Raw genomic sequence first — 27946 nt, 5'->3', positions numbered from 1 at the left:
ACCCGATTGTCTTTTCCCTCCAAAAACCTAGCCTGGACGAATCTGTCGTTTGGAGTGAGGACTGTTATTCCCTCTCAAACCAACAGCAAAAAATCTCAGCTAATTCTCCGAGCCATAAAACCGTCCCGTTGTTGACCGATGGAGTAGAAATGCAAGCAAGCGGCGAGCGAATCTGCCATTATCAAACCTTGCCAGGTTTCTCTGGCTGTTGTTAGCAGTCCCCTCTCATAGTAGCTTTAGCGAAGGGGCTCCCCTCCGTCGCCTTCACTCCTCCCGCTCGCAGGGAAAGAGGCGGGGCAGCGCTTCCGTAATGGTTCGAATAGGCCAATGGGTAAGGGGAATATCGCGAGGAGCCAATGAGAAACCTTGGTAGGAGATGCCAGCTGAGTAGGTTGTACCGCCCTCTCAGCACGGCGCATCCCTTCTGGTGGACGAAGTGCGACCATTTTGCAGGGGGGAGAGGCGAGTGGCGGCGGCGACTGTTGGCGTGAGGAGGCCAGGTCTGTCGCGCGGGGTGGCTGTCTGAGTCGCCGGACCTGGGGACCGACGGCCCCGCAGGAGGGCGAGCAAGGCCTGCTCAGACTCTTCTCGGCCATTTCGTTTCCTTAGCTGGTAGCGCCCGCCTCGATTTAACCAGCCAAGATGTCTAGGCCCGTCAGGTGAGCCTTTCGCATATGGAGAAAGGCCTCGGGCCGCCCACGGCTTTTCCTACGAGGAGCTAACGAACCGGGCCCTGTCCCATGCGGGGAGGGAAAGGGGAGGCCCCGAGTGGGATATGGCGGGAGATTAGAGGGGAGGGGCATGTGCAGGAATGAAGCATGGTCCTCGGTGGTGGTGGTGGGGGAATCGCACGCCGCCGCCCTGCAGGCGCTTTCCTGCGCGAAGGGAACAGGGCTGCCCCTGAAGGTTAGCGCAGGCGAAGTCCACGTTTGTGCGATTTACGGAAGGGAAGGAAACCTCTGTGAGCGGTTTGACTGGCATCTCCCGACCGGAGGGGGAGAAGGAAGGCAAGCCACCTGCGCAGTGTGCGGATGAGTCCGGATACATTTATTGTTCCAGAGGAATTGGGGAGGGGGGTGCATTGTTCGGTTGACCTCGTGCTTCGAGCTGTGTCGTCGAGAGGCGACGTGCATTTAATTAAGACTTTTCGGATAGAGTTGCTGTTTATCTGCGTGGGGAGGTGCTTGCTTGCGAAGAGGAACAGTTCGTAGCGGAAGGGTGCACCCTTGTGGGAAGGAGTGCATTTGCATTTACTATGCGCTTATGGGGGAACTGCGCTTTTGCAGTGGTGTGGAGTGTCAGTTCCACGCATGAAGAAGAGTGTCTCGCGGTGTTGTGATCTCACTGGGTAGTAAGAAGCGATCAGAGAATATGCAAGGTGTTGGACCATAGGGTTCACGCAACGATGCCTTATAGAATGATCTGATCTGTTTCAATTACATTGCCACCTAAGTTTCTATCCGTATGTGGTCCTGGATTCTGTCAGCACGTACTGTGAAGTTGTGATACTGTATTTTCTGGTTATTGCTTTCATTCTGGTAATGTTATTGCAGTCATGTTTCTTCCTTGACAGAATGAAGTTATTTATTTTATTTATTTATGTTATTTGTAGTGTACATTTTCACCTGCACTCAAGGCAGATTACACAGAGTAAGTTAATATAGTTGATAAGATAGGACATTAAATAAACAATGTGATAGGGTTAGTGTTATAGAACTAATCAGAAATCAAAAACAGAATTAAATGTTTCACATTAATTGATATAAATATTACATAGCAGGATTCTGGTTTCAGCAAGTTATACACAGGAGCATAGACCATAGTCTCTAATAAATTTATCCAGGTAATATTTTCAATGATTTAGTATTTTGCTACCCTGTGGGATCCTTTCTGTTGTTTATTCCATAAAGTGGTGGCCACAGTGGAGAAGGCATATGTATGAATAGTTGTTGATTTTGCTCTGTTTCAGGTTGGCACCTACAGAAGACCTTGTTCAAATGAGCAAAGCTGTCATGGTGGACCATGGGGGAAAGAGCAGATACGAGAGTTCCGGGTCATGAAGGGCTTTATATGTAATAGCCAGTTCCTTACATTAGGCTTAGTAACTGATGAGTAGCCAGTGAAGTGCCTTTCTCTAGCTCCTGATAGTAGTTGAGCCATGGAGTTCTGCTTTAACTAGAGTTTACATAGTGATTTTGAAGGGAGATCGGTGTACAGTGCATTACAGTAATCTGGTCTCGATGTTACTGTGGTGTGGATCCAAGTGGCCAGACCAATTGTATTGGAGTATGCTGAGTTGGAAGAAAGCCTTTTTTGCAGCTGCATTAGTTTCTTCTCCAGTAACATCATCATGTCCAATATAGCTCCAAGGCTCTTAACCAAGTCTGCAAGGATCAAACTCAATGAAAAGTGTGGAGCACAATGTTCTTAAAGATCTCTGCCTTCCCAACTAGCAATACCTCTGTTTTGTCAGGGTGTAGTTTCAATTTGTTCGCTCTTATCCGATTTACCATGGGAACTAGGTGGTGATTGAGAATCTCTTCCATATGATTAGGAGTCTTGGATACGGATATGTAGAGTTGGGTGTCCTCCATATATGACAACTAACCCCAAAGCTATGAGTGATCTATGCTAAGGGCTTTTTTTATAGAGATTGTAAAATATAGGGAATAGAATTTGTGGCACTCCACAGGTCTGCTCCTGCAATGTTAAAGTGGCACCATTCAATTTTTTTCTGCCTGAGGACTAATAACAGTACAAACTTGATTGCTGAGAGATTATTTGAATTTAAGATGCCTCGGTCAAAGTCTAGTTCTCAATTCTGCATCTCATCAGTGGGGGAGCCTCTGTGAGTGTTATGGTTAGGATGTTGGAGTTGACCTGGGCTAACTCAGGTTCAAATCCTTGCTTCCCATGAACCATTGGGAGAGTCATACTGTGTAGTATACGCACAACCACAGAGTTGTGATGAAAATACAATGGAAGAGAACTGTATTTGCTGTCCTGGGACAGTTGTCCCCTGAAAAATAAAGTTGTGTCCATCGTTACACTTAGAAGAGAAGAAGAGTTTGGATTTATATCCCCCTTTTCTCTTCTGTAGGAGACTCAAAGGGGCTTACAATCTCCTTGCCCTTCCCCCCTCACAACAAACACCCTATGAGGTGGGTGGGGCTGGGAGAGCTCCGAAAAGCTGTGACTAGCCCAAGGTCACCCAGCTGGCATGTGTGGGAATGCACAGGCTAATCTGAATTCCCCAGATAAGCCTCCATAACTCAAGTGGCAGAGCTGGGAATCAAACCTGGTTCCTCCAGATCAGAGTGCTCGTGCTCTTAGCCACTACGCCACTGCTGTTCCTTACAAACACTGAATCATGAGACTATTTAATATTAGCTAGGTGACTACTCACATTAAAGAAGGGGTTCTGCTAAGGACAATCCAATTTGCCAAGGTTTTCATTTATGGTGCCTAAAGTTGCATAAGATTACTAAAAGGTCTGCTTATATTCTAAGGTAGGCTAAATGTCCAACCTGAAATAAATATCTAGTTCCACTGAAATTTCTAGTTAATTAATGCCCTAACTGGAAGTATGTGCAAGAATACCAGAATTTTTTTTAGGGCACCCCCTGCTATCTAGATTTATACTTGAATACTTACACTTAATGAATTATGATATCCTGACAGTAGGTGGGGCTGTATGTCCCTATTGAGAGTTCTGCTTCCCTAATGATCACTTAAGTGTTCTACTTTTGGATTGACAGCAGTGGCTAGAGTTGCTTTAAATTATCTATATCTGATGTCTCTGGAGCACAGTTTAACATAATGTCATGACCTGGTAACTCTGGACAGGCAGTTGCAGTGAGTATTAAATTTGCAATTTTGATGTTAGAGTGTTGAGGCTAGAATGTTATATATAAACTTAAAATTGAATTTAAGCGCTAACCATGCTTGTCTGTTATTTTTAAAGTTCTTGAGGAAAAAGTAATTGGATAGAGCCACATTTTTCCATTAATTAATTTATTTCAAAACCTTAACTGTAAAATTGTGCCTGAACTATCCAAGCATTTCTTAAATATAGTTGTCTGTAAAGTCATGGCACTTGCTGTTAGTCCAAATCCGAGATTGTATGCAGAGGTTGAACCTGCCTCAGCATAGGTTAGAACTGCTGTGGCCCAGAGCCGTTTTGTCTATTATCTCATTTGAGTCCAGCTAGACAAGATGTTGACAGCTTCTTCGTAGGCCCTTTCCTGAATTAAAAAAAACCCATATTGTTAGCATATAATATAGTCTCACTTTGGTTCAGGACCAAAGCACAATTTCAAAATTTCTCATATACACACTTATGCCTGTTATTAGCCTTGGAAGGGAAAGAAATCTGCCTTTTTTCTGTTCCAAAGTTGCTATTGGCAGTTGTAATGGGGAGGTGATCAAGCAATCTTATAACAAGATTTTTCTTCCTCTCCCATCCCGTAACTGCAGACATCTTTGTTTTATGTTAGTTTGTTTTTACATTTCATTTGTTTGTATTTAATCAAAGTATTAAACAGGTTGCTGATTAAAATGTCTTCTGTTCTAATCAAGTTTTTAAATGCATGACCATTACTTGGCAATTTTTAATTTTTGAAGTTATGAGAGGGCAGTGCCTCAAACAGTATCCTGGAATTGTGGAATTAGAGTCAGGGAATAGTACAATTTTTATCCTGTCCTTCCTCCAAGGAGTTTAGGATACTCCCTGTTTCTATTTAATCCTCACAGCACCCATTTGAGGTGGGTTAGACTGAGAGAATGACTGACTTGAGGTGAGGCAGTAGGTTCCATGGCAAGCAGACATTTGAACTCTGATCTCCCTGTGGATTAGGGATGCAGGAGACAATCTGGGAAAATTCCTGAGATGGTTTTCTAAATTATGATTATAAAATAGAACCCTACAGAAACTCATTAAACTCAGCACTAGGACACGAAGTATTTATAGAAGTTTGGGGATTTACTTTTATCATCTAAATGTAAGTTTTCTAGATGTTTGAATTTCAGGGAAAATATTTTTGGAAAAGGTTTATCAGTTATAGCTAGCTCCCAATGCGTGTTCTGAATGTTCCTGGTATCTTGATTCAGAGTTAACTGATTCCATCTATATGTGGTGGTTTTGCCCAAGAACTGTGGGGGTGGGAGGGTCATCTTTTTGGTGAGTGTTGGTTTGGAAAGGACCACAGGAAATAATACAGAATGTTTGTTATTGAATTGTGCACCAGGTGGAAAGATGCAGTTTTGTATCTAATGATTGCATCATGTTGAACTTTTGTACATTATTGGAAATCAAACGAGATGCTTAAAGTTAGCAAATGGCTCAATAAAGTGAAAATTTTTCTTATGCTAAAACTTATATCTCTGCAAAGGAATGAGATTTTGATTTTTCTGACTGGTTTAAAGCATTGAAGTGTAGTCAGTTAAAGGTTGAAGAATGTAAGACTTTTCATTTGTTTTGTAATATATATGAATGTATATGAACACAAGGGAATAAATAAAAAATAAGAACCCATAAGAAGCAGCCTCAATTAAAAGGAAGGGGGATTGACCCATTTAAGTTTTTACAGAATTACATAAATGGTAAATGAACCTTCGTCATTTAAGTATTTGCATCCCTAATTGGTAACTCCCACCAGGACTGGAGGAGGAACTGATCAAATCATTCAATGCACATTTCATATTTTCTTGTTCTTATAGCGTCATCCCAGTCCATAGATTATTGGCTACAGAATTAGGCTGCTCATATTGGTTCATTTTCACAGTAGAAGAAGAGTTTGGATTTATATCCCTCCTTTCTCTCCTGTAGGAGACTCAAAGGGGCTTACAATCTCCTTGCCCTTCCCCCCTCACAACATACACCCTGCGAGGTAGGTGGGGCTGAGAGAGCTCCAGAAAGCTGTGACTAGCCCAAGGTCACCCAGCTGGCATGTGTGGGATTGCATAGGGTAATCTAAATGCCCCAGTAGCTCATTAAACTGATAGCTGGTACTTGGCTTAGAAATTAGGCTAGATTGTTGCATATGTGTACAAAGGTAAGCTTAAATTCCAAAGTTTGAGGGATGCAGCTTAACAGTCTGACTGATGCTGCACAGAACATAAATGAAGGTGGCCAAAATCAAAGTGTTAGATTTAAAATAAAACCCTTGACACTCGGCTCACTGAATGGAATCTTGTCCATCTCCTTCTGTCCTGCAACCCGTGTCACCTAAAAAACTGTCCCTTCGTGTTGAGTTCCCTGGAACATCACTGGATACAGTGCTGGAGCTGTCCCTTGAGTAGGAAACCTGCGGAAATTGTGAACTCCTCTTGTGTAAACAGACGTGCCTTCCATTTTCACAAGGATACCCTTGGATCCAACCTAGGGATCTTATGATGTATAACATTTTAATGTATTCAGTTGAGCTGAGATACCGGGCTATTCTGTCAATGTTTAATAATCACAAGGTTACATTTGCTCTCAACAGTATTGGCTAAACTTCTGATAGCCCTGGTAACATTTGAAATGTTGAGTTGTATTCCAATTACATTTTCTGCTAATGGAAGAAGAGGAATGTTACTGATTTTCCCAAGGCAGCTTGTAAGTCTTTAGAAGTAATAACATAAATCAACTCTCTCTTTCACTGAAAGCAAAACACGACTACTAGTTCTCATCCGGTATCTTACAGCACCCCCTAAGAGCTGCCCTGGAGACAGCCACCATGAAAATCTGTCTGCAGTTCAGTTACAGAGGGCAGAGTTTCTCTGTTGTTGGCCTGCTGATGTAAGAACAGCTCTGCTGCAATTCAAAGCAGCAGAAAGGGTGATGGTGGAAGGAAAGAGGTGAGATGAATTTTTACCCCACCTCAAGGATTCAAGCGGCTTGTAGTGGTTCTTAAAGCCACAGTAGGTCCAGTGGCAGTAAAACCTCCTCCCCAGAATCAACTATAGAGAAACAGGATGTAGTAGATAAAGATTCTCTGAGTCACATATTTCAGCCGTAACCCTTGGCTATTGTCATTTTTTCCTCTGCCATGGAACATGTGACTAGCTGTTGACTGTGACTTAAATCTTCGTGGAACTTTCGGTTGATTTGTTCTTCAATACTAGAGATTCCTATACTTTTCATACTCAAAAGAATGGAGGGAACTTTTCCGTGTGCTAGTTAAGTGTGTACATTAGACTACCTGGGCATTACTTATTTAATATTTGCACATGTTGCCTTTCTGTGCTTCCACCCATGGGGCATTCAAGGTATAAAACAATAAAGCAGCAGCATTAACTGCAGCTTTAAAAACCAAGATCAATGGTTATTTATCAAAACAATAGAGCACACTTAGAGAGACACAAAGGTAAACAGGAAAGGGCAATTTGTCTGCCAAAGCTTGGGAAGGATTTTTCATAATTGGAGTGCATCTACTGAAAAGCCCCTATTGCTAGTATGTAGCTGCTTAATCTCCAAAGATGGAGGTGCCCAGAAAGGGCCTTTTAGTGACTGTTTCACCTGCCTTTACTTCCCTGGGTCCCAAATCTTGAATTTTCCTGGAAACAAACAGGAGTGAAGACCTTTAAGTGTTGGAGAAGTGTGTTCATTGTGATGGGTCCCTTTTAACAGCTTAGCTGCTGTGTTCTGAACCAGTTGAAGTTTGCAAAGAGCTTTGAAAAGGAGCACATTATGTGCCAAAGGTAGTTCTCAGGGGCAATTATCTTTGAAATATCTGATGAAGTGGTAGTTATAAAAAGGGACCACAGTCACTGAACTTTCGTTCTGATTTAACTAGTTCACTTTTCTGTTTTCCAGGAACAGAAAGGTGGTGGACTATTCACAGTTTCAGGAATCAGATGATGCAGGTAACTATTGGTTGGTGGGAAAATGTTGAAACTCCTCTGTAACTGCTCAATATGTATTCTCATGATTCTGAGACACCCTCATTCTGCTCCAAGTAAAGGCTTCTGAAAGCCTTGTGGGTTTTGTTGTTGTAAAACAGCATGCTACTGCTATTTAGTAGATAAAGTTGTGATAATTAATGAAAACAAAATATGGTCCAATCCTGTGTGTAATTCTGATGCAGGTTTATTAGCCAAGTTCAGTTTATGTTAAAATTAATTCAGGAAAAATGCACATTTATTAAAACATTGAGAACTTAATGCGAGATTTAAAGTTAGTTGGCATTAATTAGTATTTTACATTACGAATTGCCATATTTTTTTTAATAGACAAAAGAATAGCAAAATAATTTTTTTTACAAGATATTGCTGAGAAAAGGCTTTTGGAATTGAAGGATTCAGCACATTCTGTCAGCAGCTAAACATTTCTCCAATGCAGTGAATTGTTCCACTGGCATAAGAGCCTATTGTGTTGTTGAATTACTTTTTGCACTGGAGGACCATGGTTAGTGGGTCAGAATTATATGCTATATATTTCAGGGACCCTATGTAGTATAGCATCTTTTCAACAAGTTCTATTTCCGTCCTACCTCTCGCAACCCAACATTGAATGAATTGCTTTCCCTCCAGGAACCTGTTTGTTGTCTTGCTCCACTCAGCGCAGATGCAAACTCCGTCCTCCCCCCTCCATTTTTTGCTTAGTTAGGGAGAGATAGGGGAGTGACAACACTCTTTGGGGTCTCTTCTGCCTGCAGGAAAAATGGTGTGAGAACAACCTGCTGATGGGTTTCTCCAAGAGGGAGATCTAGGGGGGGGGGCTCTTACTGCTGCTGAAAAGCCTGCCAGCAGCAGGGACGCAGTAGCTTGCTTGGGACCCAGAATTCTTGTCTATGCAGAGGCTGGAAGCACAGCTCTGGGGAGGTGCGGTTCCAAATGCCGCCTTTCTCCCCAGAACTCCAGGGAATACGCTGCTGTTTTAATTGAGGAAGGCCTCCCCAGGATTCAGGGAGGGAGGGGGGTGGGAGAGAGAGAGAGAGAGAGAGGAGATACACACACACACACACACACCCTACCCAGAGTGCAGGCAAGACCTTTCTGATCTGGGCTTGGTTGAGGGAGAGGGACACCCTACAATCTTCTGGCCTGGTTTCCCAGGTTGGAGAGGGCAACCTTAAGCACCTTCTGGACAAACGTTCAGAGTTTTCACTTAAATGATCCCATGAAGCCACTGCCATGGCTACGCGTGCCGCAGCAACTGCCTCCATAGTGGCCAGAGCAACCACTGTTTGGGCTAGGAAGCTGGTCGAGCTCATTTCAGAGGCCACCAGAATTCTTAAGGCCTCTTCATTTGCTGCTGGCGCTACTCTGGATTCCTTAATATTTGCCTCTAGATCCATGATATGCTCTCTCGCAGCTAAGTTCAATCTTTGGTTTAGAGCTTGGCAGGTGGACTTGACCTCCAAGACCATCATGGCTGGCTACAGTTTCCAGGTAATATGCTCTTCAGAGAGGAATTCGATCAAGTCCTTGTGGAGACTAGAAAAAGGCAATGCCTAAATTCATCAGGTTGGATAAGTGAACCCCTGGCAGTTCTACATTCCGGTCCAACATATTCCTACCCAGAGCATTGAGGGATGGGAAGAAGACCTCATGGAACCAGAGCTCCTTCTGCAAGCACCACAAAGCCAAGCCGTTTCACAACCAGTCAGACAAGGCTGACTGGGATGGCAAGGCTCCCAAATCCTGACTATGCCAGTATCCCGATTGGGGGCGGGTGGGGGGGGGGTCTCCTTGAGTTCAAGAATGTCTGAATTTGTCATCAGGTGGACCCCTGGACTCAGGAGGTTATCTTTCAAGGTTACTTCATAGAGTTTGCTGCGATTCCCCACCAAAGATGTATTATATCCCCATTGAGCAGGGAGCAGGACAAAGCTCAGCACAGTTTCAGTGCCATCCTTCATCTATTGGACATCCAAGTGGTAGAGGAAGTCCCAACCTCAGAGAGATCATAGAGGGTCTGTTCCCATTTTTTCACTGTCCCCAAATGAAATGGGGACTGGAAAGCTATTCTTGACTTAAAACTTCTCAACAGATCTATCAAACTAAAGAAATTTCACATGGAAACTCTATCACCAAGGCCATAAGACCCGGAGATTTTCTCACTTCGCAGGATCTGTCAGAGGCTTACCTGAACATCCTGATCTTTCCAGGTTGCAGGCAATTCCTGAGATTCAGCCAGCAGCACTTCCAGTTCAGGACCCTACCATTCAGCTTCTCGACTGCTCTGAAGGTTTTCTCCAAGGTCCTCTTGGCGCTTGTAGTTTGTCTCTAGGAACAAGGGGTGCGCTTTCACCCATACCTCAACGATCTATTCATTCAATCCAGTTCAGAGGTCGAGTGTTTGGTTGACACGCAGGCAACCATCAACCTATTGCAGTAGTTCAACTTTCTGGTAAACCTTCAGAAAAGCTCCCTGACTCTTACTCAGTGACTGGAGCACATAGGGGTTTTAATTGATTCATTGCGCAACTCCTTATTCTTACCAGATTTCAAGGTACAACAACTCTTCTCTCAAGTCATCCGAAGCAACTCATCTTTTCTCCTCCTTCTCATGGGTCTCCTTATCTACCACAGACACAATCCATTGGGCACACATGCATGCCAGAACACTCCAGAGGTTCTTACACCCTTATCAACTAGTGATTGTTCACAGGAGAGACTGAGTCCTTTGGGTCTCATAGCTCATTCTATTATAAAAGACCATATCTTTGTTAAATTAACCAAGCAAAGGTTAGCGTTCAGGCTAAATCCAACCCTGCTTCTCCAAAACAATTTAGTAATGTTTTACAAATTTTACAAATTTCAGTTACAGTCTATAAAATGAATTAATTTAGGAAATCCTATGTAAATGTTTCTGTATTTCTAAAATTCCAGCTACAGCTTCCAGTTCCTGAAGTTTTAGCAGGATACAGTTGGTGCTAATTTTTGTAGGTTATATACCACTAATTTTTGAAGGTGATACTCAATTTTACTGACTGGCATTCTTATAATTGCCCAATTAAGTCTGCCTTTACCACCTTTACAGATGAAGAATATGGAAGAGATTCAGCTCCTCCAACCAAAAAAATTCGCTCATCGCCACGGGAAGCAAAAAATAAGAGACGGCCTGGAAAGAATTCTCAGGAGGACAGGTAAGCTATGATTAAGTTCTGTTTTAGCTAAGTATGATAGCTTTGAAAGGTGATAAAAATAATTGTTTTTGTATAGCATCACTTAGAAGTGAAGTTTTTAAATAAATGTTAATTTTCTAATTTTAATGATTACCTGGTTAAGATTAAACCTGACCACTATCATGTTGAATCTAGATTTACGAAATATTAGCAATGAATCAGTGATAGGCTTGGTTACACACTCAATAAAAAATTGTTTTCTACATAAAGGACGAGTTAGCTTGGTTCTCAAAGTATTTATGCTATACTTTCCAAGTTCCTCTACATCTGCACTTTTCCAGTAAAAATTGTTAGGCATCTGGGTATGAAAAAATATCCCTTTGGCAAATATTTTGAAAAAATCTTTCTCTGGGTAATAGCTGAATGTCAGCTACGCAAGAAAGAGATGCTAGGTGTAATTGCAAAAATTAAATTGTAGAAATGTTCTCACTGGAAGAAAGTGTCCTTATTGTTTTAGATTTGAATATCTCTGAACAGTTTGGTTAGCTCACTTAATTCTTTTCTAGTCTCTTTCTATACTTTTTATTATGTTTTAACAACTAAACTCCTGTTTGATTTGATTTGTTGCTAGAAAACAATTCCTTACCCAATCCTTCTGAAATTACATTTAGAACTAGCTTCTCAAAAGTACAAGAAGCTTCAGTAAAAGATCTAACATTGCCACAGGGTGTCTGCTTGTGATGAATGAGCAAAGGCCCTGTCGTCAGTTTTCTTTTGTGCTTGTTTGGTGTGAGTGCAGAGCAGGTAACAGTCAAGCAGGACCCATTAAACAATTGAGCGAGGGAAAAGGGGAAAGTAGAAAGAGAAATTTGCTAAACCTACATTCTAGTTGTATATTTGCTTTGCTTTATACTCTGCCCTTTCCTGTCAAGGCCAGGCTCAGGGTGGCTTATAACAGAAGGCTATCAGAACAATCAGTTAAAAGGTAAAATACGTTAAAAGATTTATTACCTATCATCATTTGTATTTAAAATAATAAAATCTTAATCTAACACAAAATGGAACTCTAAACTGTCCTCTCACTTCACATATAATTTAAACTAATATTCTTAATGGGGAGAGTCATCACTGATATTGGTGATGTTGGACCAGGAAGATAAGAGAGACCTAAAAGGAAGAGGGTGAGAGATCTAGCAGATCCAGTAGGGTGCAGCAGGAAAAAAGGACGTAAGAGGAACAAGGAAAAAAGAACAAGGTGGGGTGGGGGGCAAGGAAGAGAAGAAAAGGGGCAGCTAGTGTAGCGCCGTTGCTGCCCTCAGCCGTAGGCCTAGTGAAACAGGCCCTGACTTAGGTGAGACTAAAGCTCTGGGGGTGGAGGCGTGTATCTGGAGAGATGGTCCTGTAGATATGAGGGTCCCAGACCATTTAGGGCTTTATCAAACTTTTATCAGATTCTCAATCTGGAGCCAGTGCATCTGGTGGAACACTAGTTCTGTGTGTAGTCTTCAGGGGGCTGCTTGAAGGACCCTATCTGCTAAATTCTGATTCAGTAGTACTTCAAGAGTAGCCATGAGTAGAGTGACTTACAGTAGTCCAATCTGGAGGTGACTGTTGCAGGGATTGCTGTAGCTAGACCAGAGCAGGATAGCTGCCAGTCTTGGCGAAGATGGTAGAACACCATCCCGGCAGAATTTGTGACCTGAACCTCCAAAAAAAGGAGGCCTCCAAAATCATCCCCAGGCTGTTGTTGGAGGGAACTGGTTTCAGCTGAACTCCACCCTGAGTGAAGAACCAGACTCTCAGACCCAAACTTCCACACCCAGCCACTTTGTGGACATGACCAGGCTTCATTATACCTTCTAAAACATCCATCAGTATGATATAGCAGAAGGAACTTGGACGGTGTTCAAGAAATACTAATAGGAAGTTTGGCAGTTCAAGTCTCAACGCATAGTCCAGTGCACACATTGATCTACTAATATGTGCTTATATGTCAACAAAAGATGGAGCTGAATATGTTTCAGAAATAGTAGATTTATCAGGAAATACCTGCACATCATAATGGCTATAAAAACTAATGAACTGTGAACAAAACTTCATGTTACCTGTGCTCTTATGTCACTGACAATTCTGAGAATGTAGCCAAGATCTGAAGATCTCTAGTAGAAGTAGAGAATAATGAAGGCAGCCTAAACCTAGTAATAGGTCTGTAGTGCCCATTTAATTATCTTTTACCCAATGATATATACTTCTTCAGAAATAAATGTCGCGAGTTGCAAGTTGCTGCGTACTTTCCAAGCCACTATTTTGATTAACACCTTTTCCACACTTACGTCTTTTGGCTAGTTTCCCCTTTGGTGAGATCATGAGCCATAGCTCTGGTTTGTTCACCATTGTTCCCAACTCAGGATTTTCCTGTGAAACTTGCAATCTTGGCTCTGAATTGTAGCCGCTACAATTCATCTGCCACCACTCCAAACTGAAGGGGTTTTTTTCTTCAGGAGTTACCACCACTGTTTCTTTTCTTTTCTTTTGCATGGTTAAAAATGGTAGTCAGAGTCTGATATGCAGGAAAGGATTAACACTTGAAAAAACATTTGCAAACACTAAGAGGCAACACATATGCAGATGCGTAAAAGTCAGCAGAGACATGAGGGAGACTCACCCAAGCTCCCTTCTCCAGTCACAAACTCTGAGGCAATTTCAAAACATTCAGCTTTTTGAAGGAGATCAAATGGGACCATCCAATGCCTTTTATTCAGATGGAAACTTCAGATATACTCAGAAGTTTGATTTCAACAGACATCATGGAAATAATGCTATTGTAGAGCACAAGTGTCACTCGTGGCCCTCCAGATGTTATGGACTACAGTTCCCATCATCCCCTGCCAGCATGATGCTGGCAGAGGATGATGGGAACTGTAGTACATAACATCTGGAGGGCCATGAGTTTGACACCTATGCTGTAGAGGAAGAAGAAGAGTTTGGATTTATACCCTGCTTTTGTCTACTTTTAAGGAGTCTCAAAGCAGCTTACTCTTTCTCTTTCTCTCTCCATAATAGACACCTTGTGAGGTAGGTGGGGCTGAGAGTTCTAAAAGAACTGTGTCTGGTCCAAGGTCACCTGCAAACTTCATGTGTAGGAGCAGGGAAATCCAGTTCACCAGATAAAAGCCTGCCACTCAATGCGGAGAACTTTTAGGAAGGTCATTTGGAGTTCATTGGCATTTATCTTCTTTTCCAACAGAATTTAGTGATGGAGGTCATGAATTAATGTCTTTTTCCAGCGGCATGGAGGTTTTTGGTTTTTCCTCATTCCTTGAACTACTGGAAAGCCCTCTGGAGGCAGCGGGGTGGCACCAGCCCCGGTTGCCCAACTGCTTCTAGATGTCAAAGTGGTGGTGATGGCTAAGATGACTTTTACAAAAGAGATCAAAGTGGTGGTTATGGTGCCTTTTACAATATAAAGCTGGCTTACCAACTGTTCTGTTTGACAGGAGAAATTTGATCACAATTTACTCATATTCTGATAATTTCCTCATTTGACTTTTTATGTGAGGCTGCCTCTGGAAAAGTTCAGAATACATCTGTTAGGCTGTTTAAAAGGACAGGCTGGTTGGAGCACATTCTGGTTTCAAACAACTATATGGTTCTTGTTTATTTTCTGGGCCCTATTCATAGTTCTATATTAGATGTTTAAATACCCAAATGGCCTGGAACCACAGTATCTTAAGGGCACCATCCTTCAATATGACTCCCTTTTTCTGAGACTCTTCTAATGTGTGCTCCTACCATTTGAGGTTTGGCAGATGGTAACACAAGACAACTGAGTGACTCCAGTTGTTCATTAGTAGATGACTAATAATTACTGAACTTTCATACCCTACAGCCGTGGCGGTGAACCTATGGCACTCCAGATGTTCACGGACTTCAATTCCCATCAGCCTCTGCCAGCATGGCCAATTGGCTGGTGGGAATTGTAGTCCGTGAACATCTGGAGTGCAATCCGGGGCTGATGGGAATTGTAGTCCGTGAACATCTGGAGTGCCATAGGTTCGCCACCACTGCCCTATAGCAGTCCTTGCTGATCCTGGGAACTTATTCCTGTGTTTATGAAATCTACATTGTGACCTACATTGACTAATAGGTGTTTTCCGGGAATTAAAAAAAGGATTGCTATGGAGATAGGAATATGAGGAGTCAACCACTGTTTATTTCAGTTGTGGCACCAAAACTGGAACATCCTCCAAAGGGAAACTAGTAAGGTCTGTTTTCACTGCAATAGCTGGTAAAAACTGTTCTGTGACAGTGGGTATTCGGTTTGATTGACTTTGGGCTTTTGCTGTATAATGATTTGTGCTTTGTTTTGGTGCAGTTCTTTTATATGTCTTGCATTTAGTTTTTATATGATTTTGTATATATACATCAGAATAGTCTTTCTGTTGGTATTTAGAAGCTATGTCAACATGTTTTTCTTATTGCAGTGAGGACTCTGAAAAAGACATGAAGACAAAGAGAGATGATTCACACTCAGCAGGTAACTATGCTTTTGTTATAGCATAGATAATCAACTGGGGGCTGTTGATGTCTAGAGCAATGTCTGTGACTCATTGCTTTACGATTGCTGTGATCTAAAACCCTAATGAGTGGTACCCTAAATAATTTGTAACTCTTGTCACATTCATTTTCCTTGTGTTCATAATTTTCCCACTAGTCCTTACTACTGAAGGGTGGTCCTGCAGGCTTTTTCATATTGTATTTCTCTGCAGAAGATACATGTTAAGTATCATTTACCAATCTTTTCTCTCAGATGAAGATTTTGGTAGCGAGGATGATTTAGGTGCAGATGATGGCAAAGCTGATAGTGATTATGAGAGTTCTCAAAAGAACAAAAAAGGGAAAAAAGCCAAACCCGACAAGAACAAACGAGCAACTTCCAAATCCAGGAAAAGAACTGCAGGTAAAAATTGTTTATCGATACGGTTGTCACTGATAATTTCAGAATTTACACAGTTCAATTAATGTGTGTTAGTTATCTAGATTACATGCTTTGTCAATATTTTCAGATCAGGTATTTCCAGGAATATTGTCAGAATTCATACCTTATTTATTTATCATATTTATCCCTCACCTCATACTAGCATCTCTAGGTGGCTTATAAAGGTTAAAAACAATAAAATCCACAATAAAGCATGAATAAAATATACCAATTAAAACAGCAATAAAATCACATTAAAATACCCAAGCAGTAGATGGGGTTTCCAGGGAGGCTAACCAAATGCCTGGGCGAAGAGAAAGTTTTTTACCATGTGCCTAAACCCATAAAAAGTAAGTGTATGGCAAATCTCCAAGGGGAGATTATTCCTGAGCCTGGGGACAATAACAGAAAACGCCCTCCCTTGTGCCCCTGCACCTCGGTAGGGGGAGGTACCACCAGGAGTGCCTCCCCCGTGATCTCAGTGGCTGAGCAGGTACATATGGGCACAGGTGCTCCTTCAGGTAGGGAGGGCCCAAGCCGTCTAGATTTTTGTATGCCATCAACACCTTTTGTATGCCATCAACACCTTGAATTGGGCCTTGGAGCGAATTGGGAGCCAATGCAGTTCCTTAAGGACTGGCATGATGCGTGTCCAGCCAGAAGTATTGGCTAACTGCCTACCTGCTGCATGCCACACCAAATGCAGCTTCTGGACTGTCTTCAAGGGCAGCCGTACATGGAGCACCCACCCAGAACTGAGTGCCTCATGATTTCGCAGACTTGCGAGCCTGGAACATAGATAACCTCCATCTTATCTGGATTCACCCTCAGTTTGCTGGTCCTAATCCAGCCCATAACTTCTTCCAGGTAGTAGTCCAGTACATGGAGCTCATCTCCTGACTGATAAAATAGAGAGCTGGATATCATCCACAAATTGATGACAGTTCACTCCAGATTCCCTGATCACCTCACCCAGTGGCTCTTTATAGATTTTGAACAACATAGGGAACAAGACCCAAGTTCTAGGGAACCCCACAAGAAAACTTCCAGGACTGCAAGCATGAGTCCCCCAACATAATCTTCTGGAATCAACCCCAGAGTTAGGGGGATAACTACTGTAACACAGTGCTCCCCAGCCTCGTTCCCTGGAGTCGGTCCAGCAGAATACCATGGTCAAAAGCCACTGCGAGATCAAGGAAAATCAAGAGGGTTTTATTCCCCCTGTCTCTCTCCCAATAAAGGTCATCCATCAGCCTTGTACCTTCCCACCTACCTAGTATATATGTGAATGGAAAATTAGTAAAAAGCAAAGGTTGAGCAAGTTCAATAAAATTATCTCAGTGTTTTAAATAGTTGAAGCTTAAATAAATTTACTTATCTGATCGCCCAGCCAATCTGTGAAATTGACTATCGGAATCTTTTGTGTCCTTTTCTGTTTGCCCCAGCATTCTTAACTTAATTGTTTGTAGAAACATTTAATATCAAATATTCTAACCACTCTGTAGTTTAACCAATGCATAACATCAGAGGCAGAGCGAGGGGAAATTCTGCCCGGGGTGCACGCCCTGCACCCCAGCTGCAGCACCGCCCACCCATGCCCCAGAATGCCCCTGCCTCGCCCCCTCTGCGGCCTGGTCGCACCCCGCCCCCTGCCTCTGCATACCATATTCTGGTTTTGTTCAGTTGTTCTTCTGAAAACAAAGAATTAGGCTTTCTCAAAATGCTGGGGTGTGACTTTTAGCTCAAACAGAATAGAATTAAAACGATAAAGGCAATTTCTCCACAGGTCCATTCCGCACAAAAGTATTGAGGAATTGCTTTCATATGCTCCTTCTGTTTGTAGAATAAATAACTAAAAAGAGTGGGAGAATAGAGTGTTTGCCTAACAGCAACTAAAGAATAAAACATAGTAAACATTATAGCAGCAACAGTTGAAGGCTGGGTGATCAGAGTTTAGATTATGAAGATCAGGGGGGTATTTTGCACTGCGATGCCTCCAGAGTGACTGTCAATCTGATACATTTGGTGTCCAGCAGATCTTACAATGACTGGAGAAACATTTTGTTGCAGCTCAGTCTTTTCCCTACCCAAGATTAGTATTGCCCATCTTCAATGTTCTTTGGTGCTTTTGTAACAGATGACAGCGAGGATGAGAAAGAAGATCACAAAAATGTGCGTCAGCAACGACAGGCTGCATCCAAAGCTGCTTCGAAGCAACGGGAAATGATCATGGGTGATGTGGGCAGTGAAGAGGAAGAGGAGGAGGAGGAGGAGGAAGCAGCATTCCAGGAAAGTAAGTGGGGCTGACTAGAACGCATGCAGGAACGGGACTGACAAACTTTTGCTATCCTTAATGTGATGGCCAGAATAAGCAGGTCAGATAGACAAACTCAGTAATTTCTGGCAGCAAAGTAGAGGGGCTGAACCTTCAGTTCAGGGCATCAAATCTTTTCATACATGTCAAAAACTTTTTGAAGATGTTACTACCTTCTGAGAATATTTCCATTAGTAAATTCACAAGTCAAGATTGCCATATTCGTCACTGTTTTATCTTCAGCACTGGACAACAAACTGAACAGGCTATTTGATTACAAATACCATCCTGTTTGGCTTCATGATATGCCAAAGGGTAAAATCCCCTCTTGTTTTCATCACTAGAATTTACCAACAGTTTAACAAACAATATATAGAAAAGCTTAACTTTTGCTTTCTAACTTGTCTGTTGGGTATATTAACAGACACATGCTCTAAAAGGTGAAAATTGCAGTGAATGTGTACTAACAAACCCAGAAACCCAGTGAATCAGTGAACTGATGAACTGGATGAATCATGGACACCTGGAATCAAAACGAGGAAGCTTTATAGAATTACTGTGTATCCATATGTAATAGCACACTGGTATTGGCTTCAGAGGGCACTTCTACAACTTGCTACAAGATGGAAGACCATATTGAACAAGAAAACAGTCAGGCTGGGAAGGGCATTGATGTAGAATCTACAGCAGCTAGTACAGGAAATATTCACTCTGAATCTTCATATAGTTCTTGTGGAATGGAGAAATTTACTTCTGCAATAATTAAAGTACAGTCATAAAGCAGATTTACATGAGAAAATACTGAGACACAGAAATCATGATTTCTCCAAGTTCTAGCAAGTATATTACAGGATATAGAAGCCAAGAATGCTGACTCCTATCCCTTGATCAACCTACCAGATTCTCTCCCTCATTCTGTCTTCCTTCCAAGTGAACAAGGGCAGCCCTTCTTAGAGACATTTCATTCCTCTCTCTCTGCACAGAAGATTCTGGCAGCGATGAAGATTTCCTTGTGGAAGATGATGATGATAGTGACTATGGCAGTTCAAAAAAGAAGAACAAAAAAGTGGCTAAGAAATCCAAACCAGAAAGGAAAGAAAAGAAAATGCCTAGGCCCAGGCTAAAGGCTACAGGTGAGCTCAGATTGCTTGAAGTTCTTATTTTGCCCTGTTGGCAATCACGTAATGGAATTATGCTTGCAAGATCAGTCTCAAATATTTGTTCAACTAACATTCTGTTCAGATGAACATACATGGCAATCACTATAACCAGACAGAACTGATGTACAGTAAAGTTCATGTACGGATTACTCCTATTTTCAGAGATCGAAAAGACTGAGTGGCTGAATCAGGATGGGATTCTTAGACTTCCTAGTTGCCAGTGTTGTGTTCAGACCACTTGCCAGTGCTGATTAAAACAGGCGATGTTTTGAGCCTACCAATCCCAGTGACTGTCTCCTTTTGTTCTAATAGAAATAAAAATAAGGTGGCAAATGTTGTCATAAACCCAGGTGCACCAGAAATACATGCATACTTTGGGTGGGGGGGGGAATGGGGGACTCCGTTTCATTAAACCTTGCCTTAAGAAAAATGCAGTGCTGTCCTTCATTTGGTGTCTTGGATTAAATGATCTCCTAAATAAATAGTTGGATCACTATTGTGCCAACTGCACAGTTCTTAAATATTCAAGGTTATGTTTATGGTACAAGCACAGTGTCACATGGCCAGGGCCAATTCATGAACCAATGTCTGTGTACAGGAGCTATGTTCAAAGAGCCTAAAATAAGATTTGAAAAGCTACGCTGCTCTTTATGGAGGCGCGTACAGAGCCAGATTCCCTCTCCAGAAAGGTTGTATGGCTTTCATTTTGTGGTAGGTCAGTCTGTAGTGGAACTCCAGCTTTCATTTCTGTATTATAACTGGTGCTTGCCTTGCTGCTTTTTCCTGCAATGCTTTTTCTTCCATACCTGTTCCATTAATTGTTCCATGGAACAGAGCAGAAATGTTGATGTCGTTTTGGCTCTAAAGTGTGAGGGAAAGCCTGGTTTAACTTGGCATGTTTTGTTTCATATTTTTCATATTTATTTGATTTAAAAATAGTAGTTCTTACTAGATTGAATAGGGCAGTGGTGGCGAACCTATGGCACTCCAGATGTTCCTGGACTACAATTCCCATCATCCCCTGCCAGCATGGCCAATTGACAGGGGCTGATGGGAATTGTAGTCCATGAACATCTGGAGTGCCATAGGTTCACCACCACTGGAATACAGCATTGTTGCCTCGTCGCAGTGCAAGCATTGCTCAAACAGTGTTAGCGCATTCACTATTCGACATTAGTAGTAAGGAATAGGTAGCCTGCTTAATTATGGCATACGCTGATCTTATCAGTGAAATCCATGTATTTTAATTAGTTGCTTTTTCTCCCCCAGTTACGCCTAGTCCAGTAAAAGGCAAAGGGAAGGTAGGCCGTCCCTCAGCTTCAAAGACATCAAAAGAAAAAACCCCATCTCCAAAAGATGAGGATGAAGAGCCTGAAAGTCCTCCAGCGAAGAAGAAATCAATTAGTCCTCCTCCAGAGAAGTCTGGGGATGAAGGGTCCGAAGATGAAGTCCCTTCTGGTGAAGATTAAAATGGTGGTGTGGGAAAGAAACTTTTTTTGAAAGAGGAAGGAAAAGAGGATATACTTAGGGGTAGAACATGGTTTTGGTTGTGGCTTGACTCATGGGCTGTGAATGCCACCTTTACTTTAGCTGTTTTAATAGTACAGTGTTTTCTTTTCTTTTTTAAAAGAGAATCCTTATACAATAATGTTTTGATGTCACAGTCTCTACAGGCCATTCCATTCTCCCCAACCAAATCTGAAAGCCATTTAGACTTAATTTAACAGCTTACTAAAGATTATATTTTTGGAGGCGTACTGCAGTTGTAAAGCAATAAGATTGATGCTGTCACTTGGAGATCATAACTAACAAAATAGAATAGATTTTCAAAAGCTGGGAAAGTTCTTCTAAAGCAACTATTGCTTAATTGAATCCAAAATGCACATTATTGCATATAGCATTTCTGAGAAAGAAAATTCATCTTTACTGAATGAATAACTTTTATTATTTTAAACTCCATCAAGGGTTTTTGAAGTTCCAATATTCTGAATGCTTGGGGTTCCACAATCCTATTTTTAGTAGCCAAGATAATTTGAATGACTATGCGGTCTGTTAAGTATTTAGTCTTTAGAAAAGAGCCTACTAGTTCATGCTGTGGTATCCTTTTTTTCTGATTAGGATAGTGTTCTGTTTGGCCAAATAGTATTCATTTTCTTCTGATGTTTGTTAATTTTGAAACTTCTGGTTTTTATACCTTTAAAATATTTTCATAAAATTTAAAGCTTGGATTTGGGGAGATTTCTAAAACATCCATCCCATGAGTCATGGCTTAAATGTTTATTTTCCTTTTATTCTCCAAAGGCTGACTACGTAGCTTCCACCACGAGATTATATAATTTGCCCTTACCCATTACCTAGCTTAGTTCCTGCTCCTTACAGCATGGATTGCAATTCATGTTTCTCCACAGCCAGGTCTAACATACCTTAGTAAAGAATAGGGTGAAAACTGGATGATGTAAGAAATGAAGGCCAGTACAGTAAAATTATGGAACATCACAAAACTAGGATATACTGCCAATGTACAGAACATTTCAAAGTGGGTGTGTGGTGTCATTTTGAAAACCTTTAAATGGTATATTGGTACTGCCAATTTAAACACAAGTTGATTTTTGCCCTTCTGTCCTAGATAAAGGGATTCCAGTATTTAGTATAAGTTGGAGTGCCACCAGCTTTGTTTTTCTTTTGTACAATCATAATATACACCCTCAACCAATCACTATTTAACGGAATTGAATGATAGTGTTCTGAAGCCAGATTCTTGGACTTCTGCATATTCCCTGTGAGTAAAAACTTAGTAGCTTTTGCTCACCAGTATAGTCTTCAAAGACCATGCCAACCTGGGTAGTATTGGAAAGCCAAAGCAAAGAATGCAAAAGCAATTTATTACCACCATTATGTTTTCACAGTGGTGGTACATGGCTTTAGCCACTGTTCATGTTTCCATGATTTCCTCTTTAAAACTGCATGGAAGTTTAACTAAGCAGTACAGATTCTGCCCGAAGTGTCCATTTTGATCCACATGTTGTCTTATGTATTTTCAAACAATCCCAAGAAGGTGAAAATATCCTAAGTTCTTTCTTGGATTGAAACCACATGAAATAGTAAATCTGGGCAATTTACTCCAAGTTCAAATGGTATCTATCAGGATACTCAGCATGAAAATTATGACACTCCATTTGGAGTGTTCAGTTCTTAATGATAATTGTATCTCATGTAACCCTTTATGATCTCATTCTATTTGGCTGCTCCAAATGTACAGGTTTCAGAGTGATTACTCATGGGACCTGAACATAATTGATTTAACTGCTAATTTATAATTGTTCCAAAGAATGTGCTTTTGTTTTCTTTAACAGATACAATTATGTATAGTGTTCAGATTGATAAGCATTTGGAAAGCCATTGAGATTTCCCCTCCTTATTTTCACTTCCCTTAAGGATATGAACCAGTGGAACAGTATGTGTGCCTGATGTCATATACAATAAGCAGGTTAATGTACATTGAATCTCAGAATATGAACTCTCTTCCTATTCTTTTTTAATTGGCTGTGTGTATGCCCTCATAGAAACAAAACTCTTGAGAACCTCTGCAAATTCTAAATTTTTATAAAGTTAGTAAATGTTTGTTCCCCCCTTTTAGTCAATCATTTCTGTATTTTTCAAAACCTGAAGGAAAGTATCTTTTCTGCAGAAAATATAACATTAATGAAAGTGTCAATATTTTAAATAATTTACTGTGTTTAACATAATTCACTTCCTCATTCTCTGTGTGTATATCAATTTTGTATGCATTACAGCTATGCCATACCTAAGGTATCAATTCAGTTTTGTTCCATGGAAGCACCAGTGAAAAAAATCAATCTACTCAAATATGCATTAATCAATCTACTTCAATTGCTTCCTGGGATTGGCAGATTAATAATACCCTAACTTAATTAACTATTTCTTGCAGATTTGCTGGAAAACCAAAAGCAGATGTGTTTAGTGTATCTAGTAATAGCTTTGCAAGTAGTTGTGAAAGCAACAAGGATAGAAACAAAATTTCAGTGAGGCTTTGGAAGGGTGCTTGCAGATTTCCTTTTGGATTTGACCAGGTAATGGTTACTGTGGATGCTGAAGAAACAACCTGCACATCTTAACAGTGAATATCCAAATACCATATTTATGGTGGCTTTCCTTTTCCATATAGTTTTTAGGGGCAGATCAAAAGAAATGCAGAAGCTTAGAGTGACTGGTTTGATCTAATATGGAAATTAAATATTAGAAGCAGTGGGGAAATTATATACATTTAAGTGGTCTGTAAATCCTTCTAGAGTCATTAGAAGGGTGATTGTAGAAGTTAAATATACTCAGTCATAATGTGACTGAACCAAGTATTGAAACTGTTCAATTATGTTGATTGCAGAGATTTTTTTTAAATTTGATTTTAAAAGCTATTGCCCCAAGTACAATAAACAGCTAAACTAAAGTGGAGTTGAGAAGGGAGGAGAGTTATAACATGCTGGAAGCTTATGAGCTGTAGAAATTGGTGCTTTGCTTTATGTAATTTTTCTGTGGAGTGTTTATTTTTTATAACAAATCATAATGTTGGCACATGATTTTATAAAATAAAAGGAAATTGATTTCCATGATTTTAAATATTTGGGACATAATATTAGTACTTGGAGTTGACTTTTTCTTCAAGTAGCTTCATTGAAATAGGCCCTGCCTATGTGGCTTGGATACCGCTTTAGTTGAAATCTGATGGCCCTTGCCCCCATTGCATTTGGAAAAACTTCTTGAGGAATTTGGGGCCTATGGGAATTGTGAAACTAGATAGTGAATCCCTGTTGTATGTGTGAGATAGTTGGTCATGAGTGACATACGCAAGGCCGAAGTTAGAAAGGTGCTTAAAGCATGGGTACTCTCATAATGATTTGGGGCCCATAGTTTAACACAACCCAGGTAACTTGGGGATTCTTCCTCTCCCCTTACTTTCAAATGGATTTTTCTGTATCACTGGGAAATTCACATTTTGTTACTCTCTACTAACATTTTTTGTAACTCTGAAAAGAAACACTTCACTTCAGATCTGTTAAAGCATTCACTACATGATCTTGATGTTGACCACTTAAAACATCTATTGCCCCACCTGCCCCTGTACAAAACTGTAGACAATGGAATGGCTCCATCAGTTTGAGCATGCTTGGTGTGACTGCAAGGTACTATTCTGCACATGCTTTGTGTAATTGGGGAGGGGATTTTATAGGGGTTTCAGGCAGAACAGTACACAAACTTGTTTAACCCACAATAATGCGACAACTTCAAGTATTTGTGTGTGTGTGAGAGAGCATGTGTGTATGCATGTATGGGTGTCTGACGACTTAATGTGTTTTAGAAATTTGTGAATTTTACTTTTCCTGCAGAAACACTTATTACAGAAGTTGTATATAAGAGAATTACATAATTTGTTTACCAGGAACATGTCACAGTAAAACCCTGAACTAATTCTCAGATATAAAAAATATTCCCAAGTGGGGCAAGTGCCCTTAACCTCAGCTAGGAGTTGCTAAAATGGAATGCAGTGGATATTTGTCTTGGGTATTCAGTATCCTCTTGGGCCCTGTGTCTCTTTGTGGTATATTCATGAGTGACCATGGAAAGAGGCTGTTGACTCTAGCATTTGGCTTCTGCTGGTCACTTATCTGAAGGAATATTCCAAAGGAAGGTACAATGGTCACCAGTCATGATGATAACCAGTAGGGTTGTTAGTCCCTTGACAATGAAATCTGCAGCATGGTACTGGGAGTTCAGTTTGAATGTAACATTAATGCTTTATTTAAAAATGCATTTTAAAGGGGGGGGGGTGAAGTGAACATGACGTTGTTGACCATGTTCGTGAATTATAGATGCAACATGCATTGGTAGAATTGTGTGATGGTCTTTTGTGCTACTTAATTTTACATATTCCAGTCTCTGTATGTACTTGCAATTAAAAAAAAATATTAACAATCCCTGCTTTGCTTTTTATTGAAGGGTTCCTAGGAGTCCATATCTGCTCCTGAGCTCTGTTTTAAGTATGTGTATCCTTGGCTTGTATTTTGTATTAAAAGAGAACATGGAAAGAACCCTTTATTGTTCAGCATGTTGGAATTGTGTCCCTCTCATTGTTTTTCTTTCTTTTTTTCTCCCCCCCCCCTTTTTTTTGGAATATATTAAACAACTTATTCTTCTGTATCTTATTTTCTTTTGTAAACTTTTTGGTTTTGTTTAAAAATGGCTTTATAAAAGGGCTTTTATAACCCATGCATATGCCTTCTGTGGTTTTTCCACTCTATTGTATAATGCCTAGTAGCAATTCTGCATTTGCTTTGTTAAAACACTAATAGTTGGCAAATAATCTGACATTCTGTGCTAAAAGAGTTTACTTTGTGTTTTGAAAATTCACATTCAGGGTTCACTTGGGTTTTTTTTTTACATTTCTAGTGCATGCACTTTACACATTTTAAGTGAACAGAAGAAATTGAGGTGCTTTTGGAATTACGGCCATACAAATTAGCTCTTCAACATGGTGATGAAACTTCCAAATTTGAAATAGATTTGATATTCTGTTGAAAGATGATACCTCACGTTTGACTTTTATACTGATACTAGGATACTACAAAAAGTTAACCAGTACTTCTTACCAATGCTCCATAGTTTAACATAAGATTGGATCCTGTGCCCTGCTGGCAGAGAAAGGGCTTGCCTTCTCCTAGCCGCGTTCTGTGAGTTCTGAAAATGTGGCTTTGGATTTTTGGCACATGAAGTCATGGGTGTAATCTTTTCCTTCTGCCTCTTGTCCCAGTAGAAAGTCTGCAAGCAGAAGAGGTAGAGATGATTTTGACAACCTTTCCATCATCATTGTAGCTGTGTGTTTTGTGTGGGGTTTTTTTTCCCCCCATGAAGGTCCCATCAGCTATGAGCATTGCTTTTTCAGCAGGTTATGCTAGCGGTGATAAGGATCCAACCTTGTACATTTCTAAGTTACCCATAAGTTAACTTGCTCAGCAGGGGAATATGGCTCTTGTATTGCAAGTCTTGGACAAAGTATCTTGGTATACAAATATTGATTTTCCTATTTGTTTTGAAATATATCCATATCTGTGTGAAAGGTAATTTTTTTTGCTTTTTATATAGTAAATTTACATGCATTATGAATAAGTAGTGTTCTAAATTTCCCTGCTAATGTTAACAGAAACAGGCAGCTACATGCTCAGGAAGATAGGGAGTGCAAATGCCTCTCAACCTTTGCTGTGCACTTGTTCCTCTGAAGCAGCAGAGGGCACACCTCAATCTGTAAATTGCACTTCCTACTGGAATATCAAATTGTGTGTTTCAGATTTTTGTTCTGTTTTCCTTTAGCCCCTGGATTGTGTTGGCAACTTTTAAAGTTGTTTTAGCATTGATTGGGACATAATGAAGATATTCTTATTCCAATACCTTTACATGCATTTGCGGTTTTGGTTCATGTTTTGACCATGCATAAAAATGTAAGCTGACAAGATGCTACACTTTGCATGTAAGTCATAAAATTTGGAACACTTAAGATATGACTGTAGTAAAATAAGCCAGATAAATCAATTAAAGTGGAACAGATTCGGACACCTTTGAGGGCAGGAAAATGTTTAAGATAATTTAAAGACAGTTCAGGGTATTTGAATTTCTGAACCTTATATCTTCATTGTTGCATCACTTGGTGAAAGCCATCATTTTGCTCCCAGTGCTTAGTTAACTATGTTAGCTGTGTATGTTTTCATTGGCTTTGTTAGTGAAATATATTATGGAATGGAATTTAATGACTGGGAGCATACTACACTTGCAGAACTCTTTCCCTTGGAACTGTCCCCTTCTATAAGCTTGTTATAATCCTGATTCCTTAGGAATTGTTAAAACTGGACACTGGTAGCCATCTATGAATCTGTTTCCACCTCCCAGTGGAATAAGATCAGGGATATAGTTCCCAGTTTTGATCATTAAAGAGTAATAAGCTGTTGTACAGCAATCAAAAGCTCTGCTCACAACCTGAGTTCAAACATGGTGGAAATCTGTTTCAAATATCTGGCTCAAGGTTGACTCATCCTTCTGAAGTTGGTAAAATGAGTACCCAGCTTGCTGCAGGTAAAGTGTAGATGACTGAGGGAAGGCAGTGGCAAACCACCCTCTAAACATAGTCTACCTAGTAATCATTGTTATGTGACATCATCCCATGGGTCAGTAATGACTAGGTTGTTGCACCTTTTGTCTTTCCTTTTTTGAAAACTTACATAGCAATAAGGCAATTGCAGTGTGAAGTGTGATCACCTTTTTACCCGTCTCTTCTGGCTAGCCTTCCAATCCTGTTCTTGGTATGCATCCTTCATGATATTAGTTTGCTTTTATTTATGGATTTTTTAACGTGTCTGTGTATTTTACTCTTCTGAGG

At 40.7% G+C, this 27946-nt stretch overlaps 1 protein-coding gene across 3 annotated transcripts; it reads left to right on the top strand.

Moving 5' to 3' along the window:
* Window positions 1-405: 405 nt before the first annotated feature.
* NUCKS1 (nuclear casein kinase and cyclin dependent kinase substrate 1) lies at window positions 406-25790 on the top strand. 3 transcript variants are annotated; one of them, XM_048496054.1, is made up of 8 exons: window positions 406-659; window positions 7799-7848; window positions 10970-11075; window positions 15539-15591; window positions 15865-16014; window positions 18170-18325; window positions 19333-19479; window positions 20776-25790. In XM_048496054.1, the coding sequence occupies exons 1-8, from the start codon at window positions 643-645 to the stop codon at window positions 20973-20975; spliced, it is 879 nt and encodes a 292-aa protein (XP_048352011.1). In that variant the 5' UTR covers window positions 406-642; the 3' UTR covers window positions 20976-25790. The 3 variants fall into 3 exon arrangements, with proteins under 3 accessions (XP_048352011.1, XP_048352012.1, XP_048352010.1); XM_048496053.1 differs by having other exon boundaries at window positions 407-659; window positions 19330-19479; XM_048496055.1 differs by lacking the exon at window positions 19333-19479.
* The last annotated feature ends 2156 nt before the right edge of the window (window positions 25791-27946 follow it).

This window comes from Sphaerodactylus townsendi, linkage group LG05, assembly GCF_021028975.2.
Source record: "Sphaerodactylus townsendi isolate TG3544 linkage group LG05, MPM_Stown_v2.3, whole genome shotgun sequence".
In the NCBI taxonomy this organism is placed as follows: domain Eukaryota; kingdom Metazoa; phylum Chordata; class Lepidosauria; order Squamata; family Sphaerodactylidae; genus Sphaerodactylus; species Sphaerodactylus townsendi.
This window is presented reverse-complemented; position numbering and strand designations above follow the sequence as displayed.